Genomic DNA, 16,731 nt, shown 5'->3' on the forward strand with positions numbered 1-16,731 from the left:
GGTGGGGGGCAGGCAGGTGGGCAGCGGGGTCAGGATGCTGTGGGAGGCGGGGACCACAGACACCAGGGGGGCAACCCCTCTTTCTGAATCCTGAACTCCACTGTTCCCAACCCCTCGTTGTGAAGCAGCTGCTGCTCCTGACCCCTGCCCATCCAGGGTGGCCCCTGGGGCAGGTGGAGAAAGGGGCTCACCTCACATCGGAAGGGTTTCTCCCCAGAGTGCTGCAGCGAGTGCACTTTGAGAGACATGCTTCGTTTGAAGGACTTCCCGCAGGTCTCGCAGGTGAAGGGCATGTCCTTGGTGTGGGCTGCGGGGCAGGCCATTATGTCTCAAGGGGACCCCCATGGCTGCTCCTGGGGGATCCCTGCCTGACCACCTCCCATAGTGGGCCTCCTGGGAGGCCCCCCTGCTTCAGGGTCTGCCTCAGAGCCTCCATCTAGGACCTGCGGCTGACTTCCGGGCAAGGACCCCGAGCAGGACTGGCTTTGGCTCAAACCCTGGCCCACCACTGGCTCTCTGCACAGCATCTGTGCTACAGAGAGAGGCCAGGAGTGGTACTGAGCCTCAAAGGTGGGCTTTACAGGGGATGACACTGGGCAGTCCAGAGGAAGTTGGCTGTGCTCCCAAAACCATGGACAGGTGAGGACTAACAAACTCTTCAAGGAAGATCTGTGAGGAAGCAACTGGAGCCAGAGAGTCCCCCTTACAGCTCAGACCTAGGGAAGCTGAGCCCAGGAAGACCACCAGTCCTGGGCTACCCAGCATGCTCCTGGCCTGGACCTCCACCTCAGGGTCCCAGCTCCCATGTGGCTGGAGAAAGGGGTGAGGCCTGGCCAGGGACCACACCTCCTTTGAGCCCCAGGCCCCAAGCAGGCAAAGAAGGGAGGGCCCCCTAAACACCAGACTCCCAGTCAGGCCCTCCTAGAGGGGAGGGACAGCCATGCCCAAGGCAGAGGAGGAGCCCAGCACACATCTGTGGGGGCCTCCTCAATTAGAGGAGCTTGAAGCCCTATAAGGGCCAGAAGGTGAGAAAGAATTAGAGACACAGCTGTCCTCAAGGTGAGACAGGGCCTGTGTCAGCCCATATGGCATTTTGTGTAATTTAGGAAAAGGTACTTCTTTCCCTGGTGGCCACAACCCCATGCTGAGATGCATAGTCTGGTTAGCAGTGTGCCAGCTGGATTCTGGCCTCCACCTGCCATCTTGTCCAGGAGCCCTTGTGCAATGTTCAACCTGCCCAACCGTACATGGTAGCCCCGACCTCTGAGCCTCTCCAGGTCACACCTGCCACTGCAACCAGCCTCCCCAGGCTTCCCAGTTGAGAGGGGCCTTCTCACGCCTTCATACTGCCCTGGGATGGGAAGTCCTTTCCAGCACAACCAGCAGCTGGCCCAGCTCTGACCTCAGGCCTCATCCCCTCCTGGCCCAGACTCACCAACCATGTGCTTGCGCACATGGGCCATGGTGTAGAACTTCTTCTCGCAGATCTCACATGAGAACTTCTTCTCTGCATAGCCATGCACGATCTTGTTGTGCTCGTGGAGGGACCAGAGCTTCTTAAAAGCTTTGCCACATGTCACACACTGCAGGGTGAGAGGATGTTAGGCCCTGGGTCCTGAGTCAGGACCATGTGACCTGGGACAATTTGCCCCTCTCTGGACTCAGTTTCTCCACCTGGCCTGTGCTGGAGGCCTGTGCTCCAGTGACCTGCCGAATCTGATGTTCTGGGAGTTGGGGATGGTAACTCCCTAGAAACAGGCCCACCTACCCAGGGCTGCGGCCTGGGGCCCTCCCTCATCCTTGAACTCAACTCGGGTCAGGCGCCACCTATACCAGGAAGCCCCTATTCTGTGCTCATTTCAACAAGGCACCTGTCTACAGAGGGGAGACACATAACTGGCTGAAGGGCCACGGCCTGTGAGGAGGCTACACACAGTACATGGAGAAGCCCCCCTCCATCACATGTCCACCCTCCCCCCTTCTGGGACCCATGCCCTGGCACCTGGAGACCCCCAAGGAGGGAGGTACCAAAGTGCTGGCTGGGAGAGGGGGACTGCAGGAGCTCCCGGGTCCCCTGAGGAAAGAGAGAGTGGTGGGAACCCCAGTGGCCATGCTCCCCTCCTCCTCTTGTCCTCCCCATCCCTGCAGGAGACACTTCCAGAGGGCTGGAGTAGGTCAGGCCTTGGGCAGAAAATGGGTCAGGGTGCCCAGGTCAGAAGAGGCACATGCATCTTTCCCCTTCAGGAGGAAGGTTCAGGTGTGTGCAGGTGGAGAGGAAACGGGCAGCCCAGCGGGCAGGCAAGTGGGAACAGGTACAGGGGGGTGGGGCAGGAGCCCAGGTAACACCCAGGTAACACTTTCTCCACAGGACACTGCAATTAGCAATTAGCTCAGGCAATTAGCACCCGCCTACCTGCTGCCCCCACAACCCCTCCGGCCAGCAAAGATAAAAAGCAGCCTGGCGGGCCCTGTGCTGCCCGCACCCTGAGAGGCCAGGTTGGCACTCTCATAGGCCGACCCGAGGCCTGGCAGCCAGCCCAGCTCCCCTGCTTGGCCCCGGCAGCCCCTGCTCTTCCCAAACTTCTCATCCGATCCCTTTTCCCAGGCCCAGGCCAGCTGGAATCTCCAAAGAGCTGACAGCAGGGGCTTCCTCCTTGGGGCCACCCCTTGCTCTATTCAGCCTCTGTGGCAAGTAGAAATGGCGGCCCCTCTGGGCAAACCCTGCCCCACCTCATCTGTGCTCCTGGCGGGGCACAGTCTGTGAAACTCTGCAGGATGACCCTGTCGGCCTTCCAGCAGCCCTAGGATTTACCAAAACACGGGCTCACCCCTCCTGGGAGCTGGCTATCCACCAGCCTCAAGTACTCAGACAACTCCCTCCTCCTCTCATCCTCCCCTTCGCCCCTCTGGCCAAGAGTACTGTATGTTCCTGTCCCGGCTGCACATGTCTCCATGTGCCAAAGTCCAGTTCTACCTGCCTCCTCCGGGAAGCCCTCTTTAATGTTATCCCCTGAGCTCTCACCACCCTGGGCTCGGGCTGGCCCCACAGGCCAGGGGTAAGTCTGTGTTGGCAGTGCAGGCAGCAGGACACTGGGCGCGTGCGTGGCCTGGGTGGCCTTTCTGCGGCCCTCCTGCCCCGCCCGAGGAGCAGCTGAGGCCCACCTGGATGTTGCGCTCGCAGTCCGTCTGCCGGTGCAGTAGCAGCTCGCTCTCCAGCAGGAAGCGCTTGCCACACTGGTCACAGATCTGCATGCGGCTGTGGGTCACGTTCATGTGCTTCTCCAGGTACCAGCGGTTGTTGAAGACGCGAGGGCACTTCTGGCACGGGTGGTGCTGCTTCTCTTCCAGCTTCACCTTGGCCCCCAGCCCGTCGGCGGCCTGCGGCCCTCGGGAGGCTGCAGAGGCTCCCCCTGGAGCGGGCTTGGGCCTCTTCCCGCCCCGTGGCCTGGCCTCCTCAGCCTCAGGGGGGCCTCGGCGCCGGGCGTTCTCTCGAGACCGCGTGGCCATGCGACTGTGGGGAGGGGGCTCGGCCCTGCTGCCCCGCCGCCCCGCAGGCCCCTGCCTGCTCCCCGCCTCCCCGCTCTCATCTTCTTCCTCCTCCTCCTCTGAGCTCTCTTGATCCTGCTCGCTGTGCCCTTCCTCTTCCTCCTCCTCTTCCTCCTCCTGCTCGCTGTGCCCTTCCTCCTCCTCATCTTCCTCCTCTCCCTGACTGCCACCTTCCTCCTCTTCCTCCTCCTCCTCCTCCCCTCCACTGCCGCCACCCTCCTCTTCCTCTTCCTCCTCTTCCTCCTCCTCCTCTTCCTCCTCCTCGTCCTCCGAGTGTCTCTGCAGCCCGTCCTCCCGGCCCAGCACCATGGTGGCTGGGCCCGTGGTGGTGCCTGGCTTGCCCTCGGGCCCCGTGGACACGTGCAGAGTCTGGTTGTTGAGGTTCACCTCCACGATGATCTGGGACTGCTCCCGGCGGCTGTATGTGCCAGAAGCCCCTAGCTCTTCCTCCAAGCCCCTCCCCACCCTCCAGCTTGCAGAGGCTGCCAGGGGGTCCGCCGGCCTCCTCGACACCACCCTCCTTCTCCTCCTTGAAGAAGGGCTGAGCTGGCCCGATGGCGGCAGGCACTGTGCCCCCCGCGGTCCCTGCCCCGTCCTCGACACGCACGGAGTAGGGGTCGGGGCCCTCGCGGGCATAGATCTTCGGCAGGCCCGGGGCGTCCGCCTCCTGCTTGATGTCGCAGTAGTAGGGAGGCGCGGCCGGGGTGCAGCCGGCGGCCGGCGGGGCCAGGGCCACGGCGCTGGGGCGGGGGGCCGAGGGAGCGGGCGTCCAGCAGCTCCTGGCAGGACGCAGCGATGTCGGCCATCTGCAGCAACGAGGCGGCACTGAGCACCTCGTGCACGTTGGCCGCGTTGACCAGCAGCTTGGAGGTGTAGATGAAGTTGAGGATCTGTTGCAGGCCGCCGGGGGCCAGCGCCTCCAGGGACAGCTCCACGCGCTGCAGCTGCTTGTTCTGGGTGAAGAGTGAGTGGAAGAACTGGCTGTAGGCGGCCAGCACGCCCTTGTGTGCCGGGAAGACGCTGCGCTGGGGCACCAGCACCAGGTCCACGTCGCAGAGGTCAGGCTGGAAGAGGCGCTGCTCGTTCAGGCGGCCCATCAAGCAGGCGAAGTGCAGTGCCACGTCCTCCACCAGCGAGAACTCGGCCGCCGGTGAGTCTGTCGTCTTCTCAACCAGCAACTGCGGGGCACAGGGCACAGGTCAGGTCAAGGCCAGCAACCCAGGCAGCACCCACCCTCCGGGAGGCAGCCTGCCCGTCACTCCTGGCTCCACGTTCTAGAAAAGGAGCCAAAGCTCGAGCCAGGATGCAGGGGAATCAGGACTCAGGCCCGAGCCAGCTGCCCCTTAGAGCGCAGACTCCAATCATGACCAGCAGCTCCTGGGTGAGTCGGTAAACTTTTCTGGGCCTCCATCTCTTCCCTGTGAAACAAGAAGTCACCCTGGGCAGGGAAGGGGAAGAGAAGGAAAGAGGAAGGAACAGGGACTAGGGTCACCAACATCCAGGGGTGCCTGGCACTTAGGGGTTTCCTGGGATGTGGGACTTTCTGTGTTAACACTGGGGCCGATCCAGGCAAACGGGAGAGGTGGCCACCCCAGACATGAACATTCCTTCACATTTCCTGAGCTCCACAGATTCTCTCCCTCACGTTCACTCAAACATACAAATTAAACCACGCCTGCCCAGCCCCAGGCCCCTCAAGAATGGAAGTCAGGCTCACTAGCTCACTGCTCAGCCTCTGACTGCTATTGCACCCCTGGGGATAGTACCTAGGAAACCCCTCACCTCACCAGCAGTGGGCCTCAAGGCCTGGGCCTCAGGCTTTGCCAGGGTAGAAATTCTTGGGAAGAAATCCAGCCCAGGCCTTGGTCCTCCTGCCCTGCTGGAGGAGGCTGGTGGGATCTAGCCAGCCACTTCTTTCTGGGCCAGGCTGCTGCCCATGGCCTCAGGCCTGGCTGCCGGCAGCGCCCCTTCACACAGGGGTTCTGTGGGGATAGAACTGTGTTTCCTGTCCACCATGTTTAAAGACAGGAGGCCCCCAAGGCCTGCCCCAGACCCTCTTCCCTCTAGGCCCCCAGACCCCAGGTCAGATATGGTCCAGGCCCAGAGGCTCTGAGATGGCCCCATCTTGGAAGCCATACTTCCTGGGGCCTTGGGAGTCCCAGAGAGGCCCTCAAAGTCTTAGGGGTCAGATTAGCAGGCCCTTGAGCCACATCCAGCACCTGTGAAGTGTCCAGAATCAGGGCTGGCTTAATCATTCCTGGCTGCTCCACAGCAGCTTTCCCAAAAGGTGGACAGCACCGAGAGGCAGGCTGCCCACTCCCTTGCCTGGCTCCAGTGCACAGATGTTCAGTTAATATCTATCAACCACCTGCCTGGCTGGACCAACCCCGCAGGTTCCAGTTTCTGGCCATCCTCAAGCCCTGTCGAACTGAGTCAGAGCCTCCTATATTTGAGGGGTGCCTTGCCCCACTACCACAAAGCCATCAGCTCTTCTCCCCCAAGCACCTCCCTGCAAGCCCTGGATGAAACCCCAGTTCCGTCCATTCACAGCCCACCGCCATCCTCCATGCTAGTCCTTCCATTGGTGGGGCAGCAGTGGGTGGGCCCAGACTGGGCTTGGGGGTTCAACTTCTCAGTCACCTGAATGAGAATCAGCCCGGGGCCTCAGGAGCCACAGGGGCAGCCTGCTTCCAGATCTGCCCTGGGCCCCCTCCACCCGCCCCCCCACTGCATGCCCAGCTACCCAGGGCAGCACCTACCTGATGCCCTCTCCAATCCCAGTCTGGCCAGACTCTTGACCATGGACGCCATCTTCCTTGAGTTCTCCCACGCCTCCTTCCCCTCGGCCAAGAAGCCACCCATCTGCCCCCTCTGTCTCAGGGTTGCTGGCCTGTCCAGGCCTGGCCAATCTGACAGGGATATGGTGCCAAGTCCCTCCCATCTCCCTCCTCTGACTCATTCTGATTCATCTTCTGGGACCAAACTACTGCACAGATGGGGAAACCGAGGCTCAGAAAGGGAGGGTCGCACAGTGGGCAGTAGCAGAGCTCCTGGACTCCCAGCTCTGCTAAGGCCACCCCTTCCCTGCTGGACTGGACACCAGTCCCCATGGATGGATTTCTTGGCTTTCAGTGCCTTAAAAAGCAGGAAGAGGCATCTGGGGAACCTCTGATTCAGGGGACCAGCGGTGCTTCCCCAGACCCCACCGCTACACCCTGCAACCTGCTGCCTCCTCCTCTGAGCTACTGACCTGCAGGCCAGTGAGGGGGCCGGATGCAACTTAGGTTGTGACAGGGCCCCTAAGGGCCACCAGGGGCCAGATAGTGGCAGAAGTGGCTTGGACAAGGGCTGGTTAAAGCCAGGCCTGTTGAGGGGAGCTCATCCTAGGCCACAGGGCCCCAGTCCACTCTGCTCTCCCTTCACAGAATGCCCTCCAGTGCCTACCTGGCATTGGAAAAAAAGGGCAGTGCCTGACCTTCCCGTGTGCAGATCTGGTCCCAGGGTCCTCTGGCCTCAGCAGGGAAGGAGGGGTTAGCCTGGAGGACATTGGTGCCCCAAAGACTCCGTTCCCACGGCAGTAAGCCCCAAGCCAGCGCCACCCTGCGCCCTGGAGGGGCCCAAGAGTCTCAACCAGGCATCCTGACTGGACTTCCTTGACAGGGCACACCCATGCTGCCGGAGTCCTAACCCGTCAACTACCTCAGCAGGGCTCAGCCACTCCCCTGCCTGGCACCTCCCATGCAAGGCCCACCAGCTGCACCGGCCCCCTTCCCCAGCCAGATGTGCCAGTTCCCTGAAACTGCACACATCCCTCCCTATGGGCTGGGCCAGCTGCAGCCATACACCCCACTCTCAAGTCCAGGCCAGGTCGGCCTATCTAAGATACAAGACCAGGGGAGTGGTCAACGACATTGGGGGCGGGGGTGGGGTGGGGGGAGGCCAGGTGCCAGGGACACCTGTCCAGACTGCTCGCCAGTGCCAGAGCCTTCTGCATCGGAGGGGTGCTCTGTCTCCGTGCCATGAAGTCACCGGCTCCCTAGCCTGCCCCAGTGCCTCCCTAGAGGCCCTGGGATGAAACCTGGGCACGCATCCGCACAACCCCCCAAACGCCCACGCCAACCCTTACTGCGGGGCAGCCGGGGGTGGGGCCCACATTGAGCAAGGGGGCACAGGTTCATGACTTCCAGGCGCCTCCTTTTGGAGAGGGGGTGTCTGTGCCAGCCTCTTCTGCACTCATGGCCCCACTCCCTTCCCAGGACACATGCCCAGAGAGGGCAGAGGACTGGCCCAAGGTCACACAGTAGTTAGGACCAGAGCTGCGGACGTCCCGCCCCAACACACCCCGCTTGGCCCAGTCGCCCCAAATCCCCAGGCAGGGCGGCTCCAGCGCCCACGTGGCCCAAGGCCCAGGCGGGAATCCGACCTCCCCCCTCCCCCCCATCACCCAGTCCGAGGGCGGCGCCGTCCCAGGCTCAGAGAAGCGCCCCCCTCCGCCGGTGCCTAGCAAGACCTCAGCCTTTCGCGCCCGCGCCCCCACCCCAGGAATTTAACCCCCTCCCCGCCGAGGGCCGCGCCACAGCGCCGCATTCCTGGCCCGCGGGGACCCGGGAGAAGGGGCCAGGGAGACCCGGCGAGGGAGAAGATCCCTCCAACTCCTCCACCCGGAGCCGGCGGGCCGTGCGCTCTGGAGGGCAGAGCGGGCAGGTGGGCGGATAAGCGGGGGGACAGGCAGGGCCTTGCGTACCCATGGTGCCGTGGCGCTGGGGGCTCACAGGGCCCCGCGGGATCGCGCTGCCCCCGGCGGCCGGGCCGGGGCCGCTCCATGAAGCGCCGCGCTGGGGGCCGCCCCCGCGCGGCCAGGCCGCCCTGCGTGCCGGCGGGGGGCGCGGACACGCGTGGCGTGCGCGGTCCCAGCGCAGTCTGCTCTGCCTCGGGCCGCCGGGGCCCCCAGCCAGGCCCCACTGCTCCCATCCCAGCGGATGGGCCCCGGCCTCACTCTCCCGCGCTGAGCCCCCTTTCTGCCGGGAAGTTCGTCCCAGAGTCTAATCTCGGTGCCTTCCAGCTGCGCCACAGAGGCGGGGTCGGAGTAGGAGGCGGCCCTGAAATCGGGAAGCTGGGCGCGCCCACTCCCCAACCAGCTGCAGAAAGCCTTCCACCTGCTCCCCTGAGCGACCCCACGCTGAGACCGAACCCCCGTACCCTAGCCTCGTTCACCACCCCCACCCTCTGGCCTGGGCTGCTTTGACCTGAGGGTGAGTCTGGGATCTACAGCCAGCCCGGCCCCCCGCCCCTACCCCAGGACAGCCCAAGGCTACTTTTGCTATGTGCTGGTTCACCCATACCTACCTGGTGGCCTCCTCTGGCTGCTCACACCCGCACAGGGCAGGAGATACAAGAACCCAGACCACAGCTGCAGCGACCAAGCCTTTAAGGTGGCCGGCCCAGGCCCAGAACAGGCAAGATGAGAGGAGTGGGGGCCAGAGGCCCAGGCCCCACTGTGCCCCTCAGCCCTGTGACCTGACCACTGCTGAGTAGCCTCCCGCTCAGCCTCTGCTGGGGAGACGCAGCCAGGCCTGCGGAATGCTGCTCTGGCACGGACACCAGTGGGGGCAGGGGGCTAGCTGTGCTGGCAGGAGGCTGCAAAGGAACGCTGCCAGGCTGAGCAGGCAGCAGGGTGGGGACCACAGGGCGCTGGCCTGGCAGGGCCCAGGTGGTAGCCGGGCCACCGGGGTGGAGAGGGGGCCTCTGCGGGCCTCTCATGTGGCCCATGTCATCACTCAGATGCCCTTCTGTGCCCCCACCCCACCCCAGGCTGGCTGCTGCCCCATCTTTGGTCACTCTGATAGTACCCTTATCCCGGCGGTACGCCCACCCCTTCCCGCACATTGTGCTTACACGGCAGCCAGCCCTGCTGGAGCGGTCGCCCCTGGGAATGCCATCTTCCTCATGAGTGGGCAGGGACTCTGGGGCCTGCTCAGAGTGACTCGGTTCTGGGTGCCAAGGGAGGAAATGGAGCAGAGGTGAAGATCCCAGGCAGGCGCCATCAGAAAGTCTGATGGTCTGTCTTGTAAGATGGCAGGGACCCCCGGGGCCAGGGAGAAGACATCTCAGGGGCAAAGATGGGGGTGACCAAAAGAGTGCCAAGGCGAAGGGGAGGAAAGCACAGAGCTAGATGGAGGGTGGGGCGAGCCCCTGGTGGATAAAGGCATGGGAGAGGTGGGGGCACAGCCGGGGACATGCCCCCGGAGGCGGCCACTGCAGACATCCTGCCATCCTGCATTTCTGTGGCGATGGTAAGTGCAGACAGCTGGTTCAGCTCCCAGAGGCCTCAGGTTGAGGCCAGGCCAGAGTGGCCAGCATGCCTGACCAGCTGGTCACCTCAGTGCTGCTTTCGGCCTCTTCCTCTGTTCCAACCCACTTCATCTGACTCAGGGGATCCTTGCAGTGAGCTGGGAGATGGCATGGGAAGGACTGTGTGCCCATTAGTTGGATAAGAACAGTGAGGCCCAGAGCAGGACAAATCATGCAGCCGGGCACCAGTGTCAGGAGCTGGGGAAAGAAGAGGTTGGGAGAGTGTGGCCTCCCCCTCAGGCTAGGACGAGCCTGGCAGAGAGGACTGCACGGGACACTCCTGGGCCCACTTCCAGCCAAGGCTTGGCAAGGGAGTATGGCCAGCATTAAGTAACCAAGGTAGGGCTGCTGGCCTCTTTGGGATTGGCCTTGGCTGCAGCAGTCAAGCCAAGGAGGGGCCGGAGGTTGGGGTGAGAAGAGAGGAAATAGGGGTCTTCCTGAAGATCACAGCTGTTCCCCTCTTGCGTCTCTGGTCTCTAGCCCATCTACTAGGGGAGCCCCAGGGCAGAGGCAGCTCTGGGAGAGGCTACGGGCACTTGGGTCCCATGAGACCAGGCAGAAAGGGACTGTTTGAAGAACCCAATATGGTTGGCTCAAATGGGGCTGCTCAGAGCTGAGGCCTGAAAGTTAACATTAACTAGAGCAGAGGGAGAAGAAGGGTACTCCAGGCAGAGAACGGCACCTGCAAAGGCCAGGAGAGTGGAGACAGGATAGCATCTGCAGAGAACTAGAGGTGATTTGATGTGGTAGAGTCAAGGTTCTTGTCGGGTGGGAGTGGCCGGACAGGGAGGGCAAAATTGCTCTTGGCTTTGGACAGGGCCCTGCCCTGGGAGCTTCACTTCAAGGTTGGGCAAGGCAGGCTTTGTGAAGGGAGTAGGGTAGGAATGGGTTACTGGGGAGGAGGATCCCAGGCCAGACTCACAGGCCCCAGGGGTAATCCAGGAGTTTGTGGAGACAGGTGCAGAGCTGGACGGTCCTTCAGACACTTGGGGCTGGGTGCTGGCAAGGTCAGCAAAGCCATGCCCCTGTCTTGAGAGGCCAGCTCATAGGTGTTCTCATGACTTCCTTAAGCATCTAGCCCCATTTCTTTCCCATGTCAAGGAGGAGAAACAGACCTAAACTGTGGTAGGGCAGTTCCCAGGCTTGCTTGGGGACCCCGGACTCTCCCCTACTGAGCCTGGAAAGAACACACAGCTAGGGGTGTGCGTGTATGTGCGAGCGCAGGACTCAGCCTCCGTAGGTGGGCAGGAGGCTGTGTAGCTGCTGTAGCTGAGACAGGAGGACAGCAGAGGGCACAGTGCCACAGAACAGAAGGGGACAACAGCATGAAGTCAGTGGGATGGTAGGGTTCAAGCTACCCGCTAGGAGCTGACCCAAGGCCCCGCAGGATTGGGGAGCATAGAGCTCTGGGTGTGGAGCTGGGGTGTTGCTCTTGTGTTCTGCCACCACTGAGCACCACACTAATAGGCTACAGCTGCTGGGGGGTGGGGGCCTAATTCAAACCATCAGGTTGCCCAGCTCCCTCCTGCTGCGTAAACGTCACGGCCCTGGCATTCAAGGCCTCACCAGAAGCTTCCAGGATCCTCTCGCACCCTTTTGATTCAAGGGACCTTGGGCTTCTCATTAGTGATTGAGCCTGGCCGTCCACCTGAAACCCGTGGGTTCCTACCCTCCTCCTGGAGGCAATCCCGGGACGCCGGTGTCCCTGGACCTTTGATGTATGCTAAGCATTTAATTCTCACTACTTCTAAGAGGGAGGCCTTGGTATCCCAGATTTTCCAATGAGGAGCTGAATTATAAAGATCAAGCAGTTTATCTAGTTACCCAACTACGAATTAACAGAGTATAACTGGAACCCAGGCAGTGTGGCTCTGGTTCAAATCCCTTCAGGACTGGTACCACAGAAGAGTTGCTCATAGAGGTCCTTCATTCAAAATAAAATCAAATTAGACCAGAGGCATTGAGGTCAGTGGGGTCCTTCTCAGCCTGTCTCTGGGAACCTGGCCTGCTGGTAGAGATGCTGGTTTCAGGAGGACCCGGGTAACCTGGGGCTGGAAAGTGCCAGCCCATGCCTCCATCCGTTGTAGGGCCTCTGGGAGGCCGACTCCTCTCCAGGCAGGCCTGGGAAGGGATGGGCACCACCGATTTCCATGTCCAGTTACGCCAGCTGTGCACACCCTCTTTCAGGGCTTGTGAGCCAAGCAATGGGCAGTCCAAGTCCTCTCAGTACACGTGAGCAGTCAGAGGCTCAGGGCCAGGTCTCCAGATGCAGAACGCAGGTGTCTCTCCTGCAGCTCTGGGTCACTCCTTTTTTGCCGATTTCCTCGGGGCTCTAGGCCGGCTGAGGAGACCCAACAATCCTCAGGCTAGCCTGTGGAGCTGTGAATGGTGGGCCCAGGGTCTCCAAGAGGTAGAAGGACCTGGCCTCAAGCTTGGCACAGCCCCACCATGGCCTTCTGATCCACAGGGAGGAGAGGGGAAAGGGGCAAGGAAGCACTGCCTCTACCCTCGACCAAAACCTTTACATGGACCATTAAAGCCTCCTGCCCCTTTGTGTCGTGGCAGTGCGCTCCCCCTGCCTCCCACACACATCAGCCACTGACTGGAACTGCCCAGGGTCTGCACCGAGACAAGCAGGTACCCTGTTCTTCCAGGGTACCCCATGCCTACCCCCTGAGCTCTCCAACTCCTGAGGCTGCCTGCCGCCTCTACAGCATCCAAGGACTTCTTCCTGCCCAGCGGGATTCCTCTCAGCTTGCGTCCCAGCTCATTCTATCCCAAGTCCCTCATGGGACTCTAGAAACCAGCCCTCTTGAGCCCAGGCTCTTCCAGCAGGAGGCGCGGCTTCCAGGGCTCACCTGGCCAGCTAATTTGCATCACTAGCATGGCAAGTTTCTCTCTACACTGACTACAGCTTCCTCTCCCTTCCCAACAGTGATGCCAAGCCGGTGTTCATGGTCACTTGTGATAGGGGCACTTTTCTTGAATTCTCTTACCTCTTTTATTTAATGCCCAGCTAATTCAGAACAGCCAAGACCAAAGTCCTTGACACATTTCCCTCCAGTACTGGCCAACTGATCAGAGTGATCACTATCAGAATGTGAACAAAATGCTGGAGCTTACTAAAAAGGAACCTCACTTGGGAATTTCCCTACAGCAAAAAGACTGATATTTTCTTTGTATTTTAGTGCGTCTAGATTTGACTATCGTCAGGGATTCTGACTTGGGGGTCTACTGTTAACTCGATTCTGAAAACTGCATCTCTGCAAGTCTGTGAGAGGTTGTGTTGTATTCACTAAGAAAATACAAATTCCTCTGAGTTCTGAGGAGAAAAAAGTTAATTGTACTTGCCCTGCAAATTCTCATGTGGACACTAAAAATATCACCATGAATGTTTTCTCTAGGAGCGAGTGCTCAGTGCCCAGTGAACTGCTGTCAGGGAGCAAGTGTGGAGGCTGTCAGTGGTGCAGCAGGCACGTGCGCTGTCCCGAGGCAGCAGCTCCCAGGTAAGATGGGACCTATTCCTTCCTCAGCAAAGACATGCGCATGCCGGTCACCTCAGCTGAATGACCACAAAGCCTGGAGGAAATGTGGAGTTTGCAGGGGAAGAGAGACCAAGTACCATCAATGCTTCTGTGGGCAGGTGAACATCTCCATCTCTGCCTGAGGTTCTCTCCAGCTCCACCTCATGCCCCACCACTAACACTCAGCGACAGGATGAAAATGAGCTGCAGAGATGAAGTCTCCCTACTGGCTGGGTCAGCAAAGAGACTCAACGTTTCCTTTTCCATTTCAGAAAGATCTGAAGTCTGGACGAGTAAAGAAAGATGAAACAGGCACAGATTTAGACTAAGTATATATTTTAATTTCTACAAGGTCCCCCTTTCAAGTTTTAGGAACATTTAAATGAATTGTATACAAATTAGACATTGCCAATATGTACAAAAGTATTTTCTACAGTTTTTGAACAGTACCAGCTATATCATGTTTCATTTGCAGTAAACAAGATGTTACAAAAACAGTCCAATAATACATTTTCTATTAAGAAGCACAATACACAACATAATTAAATTTTATTAAAAAATAACTTAAAATACAGAACAATCCCCTCTAGGCAAAGCTATTTCTGTAGTTCATTCAGTAAACACACAATTGAATGCTGTGGCTGAGGGCTGTTCTTTTCCATGGAGGAAACAATCAAGGCTTCCAGGGCCCACCTTTTTTGGGATGAACTCCCCCGCAGTGGGCAGTTATTGTCTGGAGTAGGCAGGGTTTTAGAACATCCTGCCCCACCTGCACCCCCCGCTTCGTGCCCCCACCCCAGGACCCTGCACCTATGTAGTCACTCCTGCGATTACGCTATGATCTATGGCAGAGCCGACCTGAAAACAGGGAGACTTGATCAGTGGGCTTCTTCTAATCATACAAACCTTAAAAATGAAGGAGGAAGGCAAGGGGATGGGAAGCATAATGGGCTACTGAGGGTCTGAAGATGGAGGGGAACGTGCAAGAAGGAATGCGAGCAGCCTTCAGGAGCTGAGGGAGAAGCCACCAGCTGACAACCAGCAAGGAACCAAATGAACTTGGAAGTAGATTCTTCCCCAAAGCCTCCATGAAGGCTGCCCTGCTGACTCTTGATTTCAGCCTGTGAGACCCTGAGCAGAGAATCCAGCCATACTACGCCAGACTCACAAGCTACAGAACTGAGCTCAGAAATGGGTGTTGTTTTAAGCTGCTAAGTGTGGGGTAATTTGTTACATAGCAATAGAAAACGAATACATTGTCCAAGGATAACTTTTCTTAACCTAATTAGACTCGGCAGTTTCTGTTTGAGTTCTGAATGCATTTTTTTTTTCAGAGTATTACAGGCAACTTTTGAAAACCCTTCACATGAATCACACATTATTCTATATTCACTATGAAGTATGTCTGTTTGACTTGAGTCCTGTTTTTCTAATGTACTCTCATCTATCAACCTGGCAAACAGGTGACCATTTTAAACCTATTAATGAACCTTTTATGGGTGATGGTTTTAATATATCCAAGGTCACCCCTCCACCCATCAAGGTTTATCAGATCCCTCCAACTGAGGGCTCTTTCCCACTTCCCAAGTACCCCAAGCAAGGCCTGGGTAGGGTGGTACGAAGTTCCACATCAAACATCCAATATGAATTTCTTCTGCATAACTGGCTTAAACTGGCACTAAGGTGATTAAGTACACTTGGGGGGAAAAACTCAAAGATTTAAAAAAAAAAAAACAAAAAACCCACAAATTTTTACAGGTCAAATCATTTTTGGAGGAACCACCCAAAACTGAAAAGGTGTCATCTGTGCAGTCCTGTAGACCCCTCTTCCCCTGTGTCCTGGATTTACTCATGGCGTGCAAGCTTCACTGAGTCAGATGGGGTCACAGCAGAAAGAGGAAAAACATGCTGGTGCTTAGAACAGTTCAGCTGCTGTTGTGGTAGATCTCTCCTACTTGAAAGACTTAAAAGCCCTCCACAATGTCTCCAGGATGGTGGCAGTGAGGTTCTGGTGGTACTCTGAAGTCTGCTCTTCAATCTGTTCTTCCAGAGGCCTGCGTGCCCGTTATGGGCAGCAGCCCTGAGGGGCCACACGACCCTCTGTGCCAATCCTGCCTGCTCCAGGGGACCCCAGGCCACAGCTGAGCTTGAGAGAAACCCTCCAAATATTTAATGTGAATATAGCTCAGAAGGAACCATGCCTGGTGCCAGCAAATTTAAAAAAAAAAAAAATCACTTCTCTTTGAGATTCTAATGTAATGTATAGTTGAAGAGGCACCAAAGGTACCGAGCACCAAAACATGAACTGGAATAGAATTGTCTTTTACAATCTAAACTTCTGATAGTATTTATTAAAAAGCACATAAAACATCAGGGCCTTAGAGACAGTGCAGGTATTGATAGTTAAGGCTGATTTATTCTTCTTAACCTCACCCGCCAGCCTGGAGTAATACAGAGGGTGGGCTGTATGATGACCACTTTCCTGATCCTCTGAGACAACCAAGAAGGAAGGAATGAATTAAGAACCTCAGAGCCACTGCGTTACACTGCTGGCTACCATCCGTATCAATTCTGGGTGGTTTGTTTTTAAGAGCACATATGTATAAGACGGTGTAACTGGTATATAAATATTTGGCCACCTTTTAACAGTTCTTCACAGTTCTGTGCTTGGCAGCATATATGCTAAAACCTGAAAAACGGGCAAAAAGAATCTGTATTCTAAGGAATACATGAGATGGAAAGAAACAATCTGTCTAAAATAATATTGCAAATTATACTTAAATTTCATGATTTCTTGATTCAAGAAAATGAAATTCATTTCCATAGTTGGCTACTGTAAAATGTGGCATAAAAATATTTTTAGGAGACATATCTGTATTTTAGATTCTGTGCACATGTAAATGGACAGTAACAATTAAGGTGCCTATTTTTGAAACTCATCTCTAATACTGAAATAGAACAACAGACTGCCATTTATTTTCTTAAACTTTTAAGTTACCAGATATTTACAAATGAGATATAACTTGTATCAAAAAAGGGGACATTTTCAACTATATGTGCTGCTTTCACTGGGGCTCCGGTGATGAGAGTAACTTCGGTCACTTTCACTGTCAGAGCCATAAGATCTACAACTCCTGTATGACAAAAGAAATATACAGACACCTTTTAACTTCAACCCTCTGAATTCCTCCTGAAGCTTCTTTTTTGGTAAGAGCGGCTTGAAAGCAATACTGATGTGGCATAGCACAGTGGGTGGATGAGTGGGGTCCTGACGGTGGCAACAGCGTAGACTTTTCAAAGATGTTTTAAA

At 57.3% G+C, this 16,731-nt stretch overlaps 2 protein-coding genes and 1 long non-coding RNA gene across 13 annotated transcripts in view; 1 reads left to right on the forward strand and 2 right to left on the reverse strand.

Annotated features, from left to right (window-relative positions):
- ZBTB47 (zinc finger and BTB domain containing 47) overlaps window positions 1-8,435 on the reverse strand; it is a 12,671-nt gene extending 4,236 nt beyond the window's left edge. The window contains 6 exon segments of the mRNA XM_034662154.1: window positions 192-307; window positions 1,436-1,583; window positions 3,163-4,002; window positions 4,004-4,292; window positions 4,294-4,724; window positions 8,292-8,435. Coding sequence (XP_034518045.1) covers window positions 192-307; window positions 1,436-1,583; window positions 3,163-4,002; window positions 4,004-4,292; window positions 4,294-4,724; window positions 8,292-8,294 — 1,827 coding nt within the window. The 5' untranslated portion in view covers window positions 8,295-8,435.
- Window positions 8,044-14,793, forward strand: LOC117802650. 3 transcript variants are annotated; one of them, XR_004626034.1, is made up of 3 exons: window positions 8,044-8,250; window positions 8,609-8,798; window positions 13,302-14,793. It is a non-coding gene; the product is annotated as an uncharacterized LOC117802650 (long non-coding RNA). The 3 variants fall into 3 exon arrangements; XR_004626035.1 differs by lacking the exon at window positions 8,609-8,798; XR_004626033.1 differs by lacking the exon at window positions 8,044-8,250 and having other exon boundaries at window positions 8,437-8,798.
- NKTR (natural killer cell triggering receptor) overlaps window positions 13,741-16,731 on the reverse strand; it is a 55,277-nt gene continuing 52,286 nt past the window's right edge. For 7 of the 9 annotated variants that reach the window (XM_011232807.3, XM_011232808.3, XM_034662143.1 and 4 more), the window contains one exon: window positions 13,741-16,555. In XM_011232807.3, the coding sequence (XP_011231109.1) occupies window positions 16,468-16,555 (88 nt within the window). In that variant the 3' untranslated portion in view covers window positions 13,741-16,467. The remainder of the gene's footprint in view (window positions 16,556-16,731) is intronic. The other 2 variants (XM_034662145.1, XM_034662144.1) reach the window with 1 other exon arrangement.

The sequence above is a fragment of the Ailuropoda melanoleuca genome, chromosome 6, assembly GCF_002007445.2.
Source record: "Ailuropoda melanoleuca isolate Jingjing chromosome 6, ASM200744v2, whole genome shotgun sequence".
NCBI lineage: Eukaryota > Metazoa > Chordata > Mammalia > Carnivora > Ursidae > Ailuropoda > Ailuropoda melanoleuca.